This window comes from Dipodomys merriami, unplaced genomic scaffold (genome assembly GCF_024711535.1).
Source record: "Dipodomys merriami isolate MVZ:Mamm:240054 unplaced genomic scaffold, mDipMer1.0.p SCAF_4, whole genome shotgun sequence".
Classification (NCBI taxonomy): Eukaryota; Metazoa; Chordata; class Mammalia; order Rodentia; family Heteromyidae; genus Dipodomys; species Dipodomys merriami.
The window spans coordinates 29357032-29369081 of NW_027205603.1; the positions used below are offsets into that span (position 1 = coordinate 29357032).

The 12050-nt window shown below is 40.0% G+C and overlaps 1 protein-coding gene across 10 annotated transcripts in view; it reads left to right on the plus strand.

Annotated features, from left to right (window-relative positions):
• The window catches only part of Rp1 (RP1 axonemal microtubule associated), a 338377-nt gene that overhangs the window by 191039 nt on the left and 135288 nt on the right, over nucleotides 1-12050 (plus strand). For all 10 annotated transcript variants that reach the window (XM_069990725.1, XM_069990729.1, XM_069990733.1 and 7 more), the window contains exon 21: nucleotides 1999-2085. In XM_069990725.1, the coding sequence (XP_069846826.1) occupies nucleotides 1999-2085 (87 nt within the window). The remainder of the gene's footprint in view (nucleotides 1-1998; nucleotides 2086-12050) is intronic.

Genomic DNA, 12050 nt, shown 5'->3' on the forward strand with positions numbered 1-12050 from the left:
CTAAAATGTGGGATGATCTACCACTTCCAATGGTGGGAAGAGCTATGTTCTGTCATGGACACTAGCTGCAGAAAGAAGGCAATGGGTGGTAGGTCAGGTTGTCAGTGAGGGATTAGCCTCTCTCTTTTCCTTCTCCCCAGCTGATGCCAGCACGGTTCTTTAGGCTTGGCTTCATAAGAAGTCCAAGGCTGATCTAGCTACGAGTCTATGGGTAGAAAATGGTAGTTGTAAGAAAAGAAAGAGAGCAGAAAAATGAACTCAACAATCAAACAGATTTTATTCAGGAGGAAAAAATGCAAAGGGTACCCAAAGTCTCCTTCAGCCAGGTTGAAGGGGAAATGGCACTCCTCCCCTTTTACAACAAGGGTCGTGTTAAATAGTAGGCAGAAAAAGTTAAGTCAGGCCGGGTGAGTTGGAGGCAGGGTGAGAGAGCAACATTATTTTGACTGAGGAATTTCGAGATCTCAGCATCTGTGCTGTCCAGGCACCCTCAGCATCAGAGGTGCCCTCTCTCTCAAACTCTCTTCCAAGACCAGTGGGTACACCTTTGTTCAGGGGGCAGAGGAGGGGAGATGATTCAACAGCGTCAGCAGCAAGGACAGTACTAAGATATTGAAGGAAGGTGAGTGCTTTCAGTTTATTTTCCATCAGTGGTAGCACTTACAAGAACTCTCAAAGCATGGGATATATATAAAAGAGGAATTATGATGGCTTCTGATAATTTGACTGTGCTAGCCCTTTCAGGATCTAGTCTGTAGGTACACAATGATGTTAGTCAAACATAACCTGTAAGTACTTGCCTATTCATATCTATAATCAGTTATCTGCAACATAAACAATGATACTGGGTAAAATTTAAGCCATTAAATAATAAGGTAAATTATCTATTTATAAATTTATCTCCTTCTCTAGGCTAATCCCCAAATTGGGGATTATACCATCATTTTCATCATTTCATATGTGTGGCCTTGCATAAACTCCAGGTTCTTGTTTTAATAAACATTTATTTGTTGAACTGAAAGTTATATATTATATCCATTCAAGAGGTAAGGAAAATAGGCCCATAAATGTGAAACACCACCAGTTTACAACAGCAAGCGTTTCAGCTGAGGTCAAAGTAATTCCAAAGCCTATTCTGTCCAGTTTTCCATTGTTCTGCTTAACAAATATTCTTGGGCTGTGTCCAAGCTAATCATGCACTCTGTGTACATGTACATGTGCATGTACGCTGTGGGCAAGTTTTTCTTCTTCAGATCTCAGAACACTCCCATTACCTAGGAGTCTAAGAGACTCCTTCAGAGTGGAAGGAAGTTCTAGACTCACAGGTACTTCCCATAGACTTGTAAAATTTGTTATATATTTAGCTTTTCTTTGGTAAAAGTTGATTCTTAAAATAAGAGCCATCTTTCTGTTGTTGGAATTCAGAAAGTGTTGGCTTCCAGTGAGAAATGTGTGGTAGTCAGAAAGCCGAGCATATGCATGTTCTTTATCTTATTCTTTCATCTGAGTCTTTCCTGAGTATTTTTAGTCAAGTTTCATGATATTTCTGTCTCAGATTCTCTGTGAGATTCATAAATAGCTTCTTTTCTTTTTTAAGTGTTGCTTATGAACTTTAGGGAGTGGTTGCTGCCCCTGAATTTTTGTGCTCAAGGCTACCATTCTACCACAGCTCCACTTCCAGCTTTTTGGTAGTGAATTGGAGATAAGAGTCTCATGGACCTTCCTGCCCTTGCTGGCTTCGAACCACAATCCTCAGATCTCAGCTTCCTGAGTAGATATGATTACAGGTGTGGCCACTGGTGGCACCTGACTATGACTCTTGTTTGAGAGGACTTCATTGGTAGACTTAAAAGAGTCCCAGAGAGCTTTTCAAGTCTTAGGTCCACCACTACCACCAACAATAACAATAAAATGCATTTAGTTTGAAGAAGAGAAAATAAACTTTTAATGTGCTTAGTGTAAAACATTCTGCTAATGTTTCCCTTTTGCATTTTTCAGGTTGAAATAGGAAGCATTGGGGAGATATATAAGATAAGAATAGGACATGATGGATCCAGCAGACAACCAGAATGGAGTTTACAGAGGGTAAATGCTTTTTGTTTTGTACTTAAGTATCATCCTATAATGAAAAGAAGCCAGTAAGCCACATGAAGCAAATGAGAAATAATTTAAATCAGTTTTTGTAAATAGAGTGAAAAATTGTTTTATTCTTGCCAGGCGCCAGTGTCTCCTGGCTACTCATGAGATTAAGACTTTGAGTACCAAGGTTCAAAGTCAGCTTGGGTAGGAAAGTCTGTGAGACTTTTATCTCTAATTAACCAGAAAAAAGCCAGAGGTGAAGCTGTGGTACAAGTAATGGAGTACCTGGAGAGAAAAAGCAAAGCAAGAGTGAGAGTCACTGGCTTCAACCCCTAGTATAGGCATGCACACACACAATATGGATTCATTCTTTTTTTGGGGGGGGGTCCGGTCGTGGGGGCCTGAACTCTGGGCCTGGGCACTGTCCCTCAGCTCTTCAGCTCAAGGCTAGAGCTCTACCACTTGAGCCACAGCGCCACTTCCGGCTTTTTTCTTTTTGCTTATGTGGTGCTGAGGAATCGAACCCAGGGCCTCAGGCATGCAAGGCAAATGCTCTACCACTGAGCCAACTTCCCAGCCCATGGATTCATTCTTGTAAAATGGTTTTTAAATCAGGTTTGATGGCACACACCTGTAATCCAAGGAAAAACTAAGTTGAAAAGATCAGTCAGTACAACTGGAGGTGAAATGGAGACCCTGCCCTCTAAATCAATCAATAAATGATTAAAATTATGTTTTATGGTAATATGTATAAAGGTAACTTTTCATTGTAAAAGAAATCTGAAGAACAGTGAGTATAAGAATAAAAATGCACCGGACACTGGTGGCTTACACCTGTAATCCTAGCTACTTAGGAGGTTGAAATCTGAGGATCGAGGTTCAAAGCCAGCCTGGACAGGAAAGTCCGTGAGACTTTTATCTCCAATAAACCACTCAAAAAACTGGGAGTGGTACAGTGGCTCAAGTGATAGAGCGTTAGCCTTGAGCTGAAGAGCTGATGGACAGCATTCAGGCCCAGAGTTCAAGCCCCAAGACTGACAAAAAAACAACAACAACAAAAACAAAAACAAAAACAAAAACTCTGCATTGTTAACTGATCCTAGATGAACACTCTGATGGTTAATTTTTAACAAATCTTTTTTATAACACTTTCTTACGGTTAAACATGCATTCTCTCACTATCTATATAAATATGTATAGAAAACATAATATATGCAAATACATGTAAAATATGAATATGTTTATAATGTATTTGTTAGGTTTTTAAAAAGAGGTGGCCGAGTAAGAACTGCACCAGCACGCACGTGGTATTCAGATAAGGGGTAGGTTTATTCAGTAGACCTGCTTGGACCAGGCAAGGGTGGGCACTCCACGTGGCTGGGAAAGGCCTGGGAATGAGAGAGAGCTGGGAAGAGAGGAAAGAGAGAGAAAAGAGCAGAGAGAGGGGTAAGAACAGTAGCACTCACGTGGTATTCAGGTAAGGGGTAGACCTGCTGGGACCAGGCAAGGTTGGCACTCCACGTGGCTGGGAAAGAGAGAGAGCAAGAGAGCAAGAAAAGAGCAGCAAGAGCTAGAAACGAACAGAGAGAGAAAAAAGGGGGAGAGTCTGGGCCTGGGCTAGCCCTTATGTAGGGTATGGGTGGGGAAAGGTGTGGCCACATCAAATTCAGATGTGACCTCAGCAGATGCAGATGTGACCTCTTCCAGGTGTCCCAGTTGCCTATGTAACGCAGGTACTGGGTGGAGACTTTGCTGCGAGGAGGGTGGAGTCTGCTTGCCATCCAGGAGCGGACCTTACATTCCAGCCTTTTAATAATCATGAAATAGGGCGAGGATTCTCTCTGGCTACTTCCTGCTGACAAGGGGCGTCGACAATAGGGGTAAAAGGCTGGAATTTGGTCTCCTCCCAGAGAAGGCAGTGAACAGCAGCTGTCCCTTGGTGGTGTTAGTCCTTAGATGAAATCTGGAGAAGTCTCATGAGCATTGAGGGGCTGGAAAAAAAAATACTAGAGAGCGAATAAATGGCAAGAGGAAGGACTTGGGGCTGAAAATGTTGGTAGAAATGTCCCTAGCTACTTCTGACATCTGGCGACTAGGTAGAGAAGTCAGGTGACAAAGGCAAGAATATAAATTCCTGTTCAGTTAATAGGTAGACAGGTATAGACATTGGATGGGCAGGCTTCTTACTTCTACTGACCTCCCGGCTCAGGTTAATTTTGAAAGGGCAGGCACAAAAGTAGCTGATGTGACATCATCTCCTCTTACTCCCTTCCACGTTCCCTTGTTCCCTAGACTGGCTGAGTCTAGGTGCTCGTTGCTGGGATGGCTTGTCCCAGTTGGTATTCAAGATTTGAACTCAAGGCCTGGGCACTGTCCCTGAGCGCTTCCGCTCAAGGCTAGCACTGAACCACTTTGAGTTATAGTACCACTTGTAGAGTTTAGCTGGGAGACGGAGTCTTAGGAATTTTTTTAGCCCGAGATGGCTTTGAACTGAAATCTTTGCCACAAAAGCCCTTTATTATTTCCAATTAAAGCAACAAGGAGATCAAGTAGAATAAGTAGAGCTTACCTGGTTCTTATCAAGAATTACCAACAAATATTCTGAAATGACAAAACTCATTAGATGTGATGAAAATTTTAGCATAGATATGCCCAGTATTTTAGAACCATGTAGTCAGTAGTAGAATACACAACACAAATCAAAAAAGGCACAACTTAAAACCTAAAATTTCGACAACGTTTAGACATCTTTGCTAACAAAGCATATCAGATGGTTGGGCCTCAGTTACCAGGGCCTGTGAAAACAGCAACTTGTTAGCAAGGCACCTTAGAATAGATGGAGTAGTAAACTTAGTGGAAGGTTAAGGGTCAGATGGGGCCAAACCCTTAACCCACCACGTGGCCAAGATGGCGAATTCAAGATGGTGAATCTCTGAAAGAATGCAAAGAAAGCCTGAATAGATGAAGCCTACATTGGCTAGCCTTTGAGAGGGAACCTAGAGGGGGGGGGTCCCTGACCCAGCCTGCGTCGCACTCTTCAAGGCACAAGCCAAAAAGTTGTAGAAAAAAAGGGTAGAAAGTTGCCCATGAATGGCAGAGAGAGAGCAAAGAGCCTGAAATTAAACTTCTGACCATTTACCATTGCAGTAGCAAAAACTGTGCTTCTGAGAATGGCATAAAAATGAGGCTCTCTGGCTTTCCAGGGAGCGCGGGAGACATTTCAAAGGGGTTTCACGGCTCAGGCGTGATTCGTAGCACCCCATTAAATGAGTAGAGTCAGTCTGGTGAGTGAAGGAGAGCTGACCAGGCAGAAGCGGCATCCAGACTTCCCCCAGAGCCCTTTAGAGAGAAATGGCCAAGCCCCCAAAGCCAAGCATCCTCGGCTTCAGAGGTGACCGGCCTTTCAGCTAAAGGCTGTAGGAGCTCTCTGGCGTGGCGCCACGTCTGGACAGAGACTGAGCAACAGAGAGCCGTAGAGTAGTTTCACTCACCAGAGTAGAGAAGTGGTGTGGAGGTGGATGTGAAGGCAGCAATGGTATCGATGTGTTGATTCCGCCGCAGACAGACTGGTTCGCAAAAGGCCGTCAGAACTGCGGGTATTCCTCAGAGCAAAAAGGGAAGAACAAAAAAAAAAAAGAAAAACGAGGGGAAAAAAACAGAGAAATCCCAGCTATCCTGACTTTAAGCCTTTATCCGGGTCACGGCACCATTTATGTTAGGTAGAGAATTCAGGTGACAAAGGCAAGAATATAAATTCCTGTTCAGTTAATAGGTAGACAGGTATAGACATTGGGTGGGGAAAGGTGTGGCCACATCAAATTCAGATGTGACCTCAGCAGATGCAGATGTGACCTCTTCCAGGTGTCCCAGTTGCCTATGTAACGCAGGTACTGGGTGGAGACTTTGCTGCGAGGAGGGTGGAGTCTGCTCGCCATCCAGGAGCGGACCTTACAGTATTAATATTTAATTTGTATATGTAGCTATTTGTATTTTGCCTTTTTAGTAAAACAGAGTCATGGTCTGTATTCACAGGGGCTCCTTACTTTTATCTTTTAAGTTAACCATGGCAATACTAGTATTTGTTAAATGCCTACAATGCAGTAGGTGCCTTACAAATACTATCAAAATTTTCCTAATAGCAATTCCTTGATTTTGGCACTACTAATATCCCTGTTTTATAGATAAGTTAAGTCAAAGGCCCAATAAAATTAATTTTACTGAGATTACTTAGTCAGTGGTCTTATTATATGCTGAAATCTAGAAATGGAGATTGTAAGCACTAGCTTTGGGCTTTAGTTGCTTTTAAAAAGGAGTTAAACTCTTAGAATCCTTGAGATTTCCAAGTAGAAGCAGTAGATTATAATAGAGTAAGATAACATAGTTAAAATTCTAGAACATCTCTACTTTCTAGTTTGTTTGTTTTTTGTTGGTCATGGGGCTTGAACTCTGGGCCTGGGCACTGTCCCTCACTCTTCAGCTCAAGGAGAGCGCTCTACCACTTGAGCCACAGTGCCACTTCCGGTTTTCTAGTGGTTTATTGGAGATAAGAGTCTCACGGTCTTTCCTGCCCGGCTGGCTTTGAACCACGATCCTCAGATCTCAGCCTCCTGAGTAGCTAGGATTACAGGTGTGAGCCACCAGCACCTGACTACTCTCTAGTTTTAAATACTGTCTGTCACTGATTGCTTTATAGTATGTGCTGCATTAGTTTTAGGTATTTGAAGTCTGAAACTAGATACCACTGATATGATGTTACAAAATATGAAGCACTTAAGTGTTTTTTGATAATTTTGTATTTGTGAGTTTTACTTTTTCATCATTGGTTGCATAATGAAAGTAGATGAGGGAATGTTGATTTTTCTGAATTGTTTATTGATTCATTTTCATCAAGTGCTTAATATAATGAGATATATTCTTATAACACAGAAATATATAACTACATTGCGGTCAATCAAGGAGTATTTCTGAATACCTAATGTATCCCTTCATTGTGCTAGATGCTGTGAAGAATGAGATTTCAAAACAGACACAAGGAAAGTGCTCTAATAAGATGTAAAACCCATAGAAATTTCAAAGTGTCCGTAAAATTACAGCTTCTATATTTGTAAATTACTGGGAAAGAGAAGCATTTTAGAAAAGACCCCAGAGTTAAGTCAATCTGTTATCATTGTATAGACTATGTTTTCCCTAGGACCTTTGAGAAAAATTTGAATGTTTTAGCCAGTTCTGTTGATATAATAACATGTCTGAATCTGAGTAATTTTTAAAAGAAAGAAATTTCTCTTGTGGTTCTGCATAGAAATCCAAAATAGGACAGCTATATTTGCTAAGGACTTCAAGTTATGTTGTAACATGATAGAAAAAAGCAGAAGGGAAAATGAGTCCCTGCAGAAGAGACAAAAACAAGGAAAGTCTAACCTACTTTCATTACAATCCTATCCCATGAGGACTTCATAATGACATGATCATCTTTTAACGACCCTATCTTCTAACACTGCCACAATTGTTAGCAGATTGTAACATGAGTTTTGGAGGGAATAAACCATATTGAATCTGTAGCAGAAGATATAGCAACATCACTATGAAATGTTTTTCCAACTGGAAGAAAAAAGCATGCCAAACAGAAGCTATTGAAGGATGAAGTGCTAAGTTCTGGGAGCCGAGTGATAGGGGCTGTCCATTCCACCTCTTGAGGATAAATTCTCGTAAAGAGCAAAGTAAAGCAGTTGCACATGAATACCTGATTTAGCAAAAGTATTGAGAATGACAACTATAATTTATACACCAAAGGGATGTAAAAAAAGGGAAGTGATGAAGTGAAGAAATAATTTATTTCATTTTGTTTCTCCATTTGTTATACTGTGCTCTGTACCCTGTTTTATTATTCTCTTAAAAACTATGAATGTGTAATATGTCTTTTAATCATGAGAGATAAATGCTGATAGGAGTCCTAATGACATTTCAGTCCTGGAAATATCTTCCTTAGAGTAGCATTTTCACCCCACTAATTACAACGTCCATAGATAGTTTTGTCTGAATCAGTTATTACTGATGGTTTCCAGACAGTGATTTTCTGATTTTTCTGTTACTTCTCCATTCATTAACTGGCATTTTACTACATGTAGTAGAATTCTATATAGTCAGTTCTCTATATCTGAGTTCTCATTTGCAGATTTAACCAATAATAGATGGAAAGTATTTTTTTAAATTGTGTCTGTACCAAACAAGGACAAAGTTTTTTCTTATAATTATTCCCCAAATAATACAGGATAGGACTACTTTTGTAGTATTTATATTGTGTTCATTATTTTATAATCTAGAGATGATTTAAACTATATGCAAGGATATGAGTTGGTTTTATGCAAATTCTATATCTTTCCTTTTCATGTATCTATGTCAGTCCTGGGACTTGAACTCAGGGGTTAGGTGCTGTTCCTGAGCATTTTTTTTTGCCCCAAAGCTACCATTCTACTACTTGAGCCATAGCTCCACTCCTGGCTTTTTGTTTAAGACTAGTGCTCTACCACTTTGAGCCACTCTCTCACCTCCAGTTCTGGTGGTTAATTGGAGATAAGAGCCTGGATGGCTTAGAACTGTGATCCCCAGACCTCAACCTCCTCAGTAGCTAGGATTATAGACATGAGCCACTGGAACCAGCTAGTATGTCATTTTTTTTAAAATAAGGAGTTAAGAATCTACAAATATTGGTATCCATGTGGGTCTTATAATCAGTCATCATGTACAAAGGTATGACGACTGTCTGAGCATGTATTTAAGATTTTTATTTTATTTGATAGGGTTAATTTGTTTTCATTATAGTTCATTTTGTGCTGAAATAATCTTTGATTTGGCCTTTTAAGCTTCTCTATCCTTTGGATATCTCACCATCCACTGTAGGAAGCTTTGTTACTCTCACTCATTAAAGTGTAGTTCAGGCTTTTTAGTACTTTTTTTTTTTTTTTTTGCCAAACCCTGGAATTAGCTAATGTTCATGAAGCCCTGGTTTCTCTTGGTGTAGAAGGGTGTTTAGAAAACAGTATTTACAGGAGACATCCAGAGAAGTTATTTTCCCCTTTAATACCCACCCACCTCCCAGAGGTTAATTCCCTAATGTGACAGCCTGGCTTTGCAGCTGCTTTCATAAGAAGACCCCCCAGGGGTTGGGAAGGTGGCTCAGTGGTAGAGCACTTGTCTTGCATGCATGAGGCCCTGGGTTCGATTCCTCAGCACCACATAAGCACGAAGAAAAAAGCCGGAAGTGGCGCTGTGGCTCAAGTGGAGAGCTCTAGCCTTGAGCTGAAGAGCTGAGGGACAGTGCCCAGGCCCAGAGTTCAGGCCCCACAACTGGACCCCCCCAAAAAAGAAGAAGACCCCCAGTGTTTCTATAATGAAAGAGCATATCTTGGAGAGTCACAGTGGATTATAATGTAGAAAAGATCAGTTTTGTAGAAATTCCAAAACTACATTGCATGAAACACATGTTTCAGGTAAAATCTACTACTAGTTTTTGAAATGCATAGTGTATATTTTTGTAGGGGCTTGAGATGTTTGGGAACTGGTGTAGGAGAAAAAGTATGACCATTGGGCAGAAGCCATAGCACACACAAGTATTATTAAGAATTCCTTGAAAAATTGCACTGGAATCTAAATTCCTTTCAGTGTGTGTGTTGCTTCAGAGGATGGCATGTTCATGCCAACATGGCTCAGATATAGTTCATGTCTTTAAAGAAGTCATTTCACCATTAACCCAACTATAAACCAGAATATGTTTGATTCTCTTTAATTTTCATTTTAATTTTCTTAAGCCAGTGAAATTATCCCTCTCTACGCATGTACCTATTATGTTTTATATAATCTTTCTGAAAGGTTTATTTAAAGAAATATATATATATATATATTATATGAGAGAGTATTGTGAGAGAGAGCTATCTAATTTTTTTCTGGAAGGCCTCTAGAAGGAGCTAAATTTATTTTTCCTTTCTTCTTTTTTGTTGAGTTCTGAACAAAATGGGTGGGTGATATGATGGATGGGTTTTAAATCCCAGTGTTGAATTCTCGTATGTTAATTCAGACATTGTAAATATCACCATATAACTATTCTGGTCAGCTATTTTTAGGACTGTATTTAGCTACTTGGCTGAAATTTCTTAAAGTAATCCAGGAATTTTAAGTTTTGAAGAAACCAAGAATTTTTATTGTAATGTTCTCTTGTGACACAACTAATATGTACAATTGTAAATCAGCAGGAGGAGCTCAGTGAATGAACTCTAGTTTCTGTGGAGACCATTCCTAAAATGGTTTCTATTCATTTAGGAAATTAAAGCAAGTGCTGAATATTCTATATTATAAATACACTACTGTTCCTTAGTTTTAAAAAAGGAAAATGAGTAGTTTGTGTTTCAATGAAATAACATTTTTGAAACGCCACCCTTTTTCTTTCCCTTATTTATCCCAACATTGACTTTGGCTTTGAAGCTTGATATTAGTGCATGCTTTCACAGTCATCTTGCCTTTCCCATAATATTCACATTTGGCAACTCCCTCAGAGCTGCAGCAAAAAGTTAAGGCTTCAGGCCTTTTTGATACACATAGGGTAATGTGCGATGAGGCCTCAGTCGGAATGTAGTCAGATAGTAACTAAGTTTGAATATTAAGAAAAAGAATGATAGGAATGAATTTTAGCCAATGTACCAGGTAAAATTTAATAATTGTCTTTTAATCTTGGGTTTCCTATTTTTTTCTTCCCTGGAATTGACTATTTAAAATCAAGCTATAATCTTTAGGGTTGATGTTAAAGGTCTTGAAAGATGTTTGAATTCTAAAAAGTCATTTAGGCAACTTTTTCTGTAAACCTTGCGTAAGATGGGGCTCATTATGCCTGCTCTGTCTCACAAGTTGGGCATATCAAATGGAAAAAAATGAAACCTGTCAGGATTCTTTATTTTTTTTTTTTGGGTCCGGTCATGGAGCCTGAACTCTGGACCTCAGCTCTTCAGCTCAAGGTCAGTGCTTTACTACTTGAGCCACAGCGCCACTTCCGGCTCTTTCTTTTTGCTTATGTGGTGCTGAGGAATGGAACCCAGGGCCTCATGCATGCAAGGGGAGCGCTCTACCACTGAGCCACCTTCCCAGCCCTCTGTCAGGATTCTTGATCACCACCACCAGCCTGCTTTATTCTCAGTCTTTCTCACTTGAATAGGCAGTGTCTGTCTCCACTTGTTTATTTCTCCAGCCCCAAATCCAGGCCCTAACGATTCCAATTGATTCTAGTGCTGAACCATATCTCACATTTTATCTATTTGCTCCATCTTACTGCCATCAGTAGAGTCCAGATTATCAGTTTGTTCTCTCGTTTTTACTGCGAAAGACTTCTATAATAGCACTCCAGTTTCTTCTTCCCACACATTGTGACCAGGCTTCAAAGAACAGCTGAACTAATCTTCAGTGAAAATTAACCAATCACATCCTCATCCCAATTTCTCCCTTGACCACCTCTCTGATGCCTGCGTGCGTGTGTGTGTGTGTGTGTGTAATTTTTGCACTTTTCTGCCCTCATTCTTGGTGTTCAAACCACATGAGTCTCCTGCCACAAGTGAGGCATTTGCCTCATAACCTAAAGTATATTCCCAGTGGCTGATCACCTCAACCTGTTTTATTTTATTTTCTATATAAAAAATCTGTATAAAACCCTGATATTGTTCCATATCTTTATGACTTCCACTAGAAAAATAACACAAGAATAGGAACTTCATCTATCAAGTATGTTGAATAAAATAAATTTATAAGACACATTTTGTTCACTTAACAAGCTTTTAATATATATGAAATACTCTGTACGGTGTTAGTCCTAATTGAAGGGAAATTATAAAATCTTGCTTGGTGTTTAGGGAATGCAAATGATATTGCAGGGTCTAGCCATGGTTAGGAGAAAGAGAAGGCCAAGATGCAGTCTAGAGCCTTGTAGAGGTGTA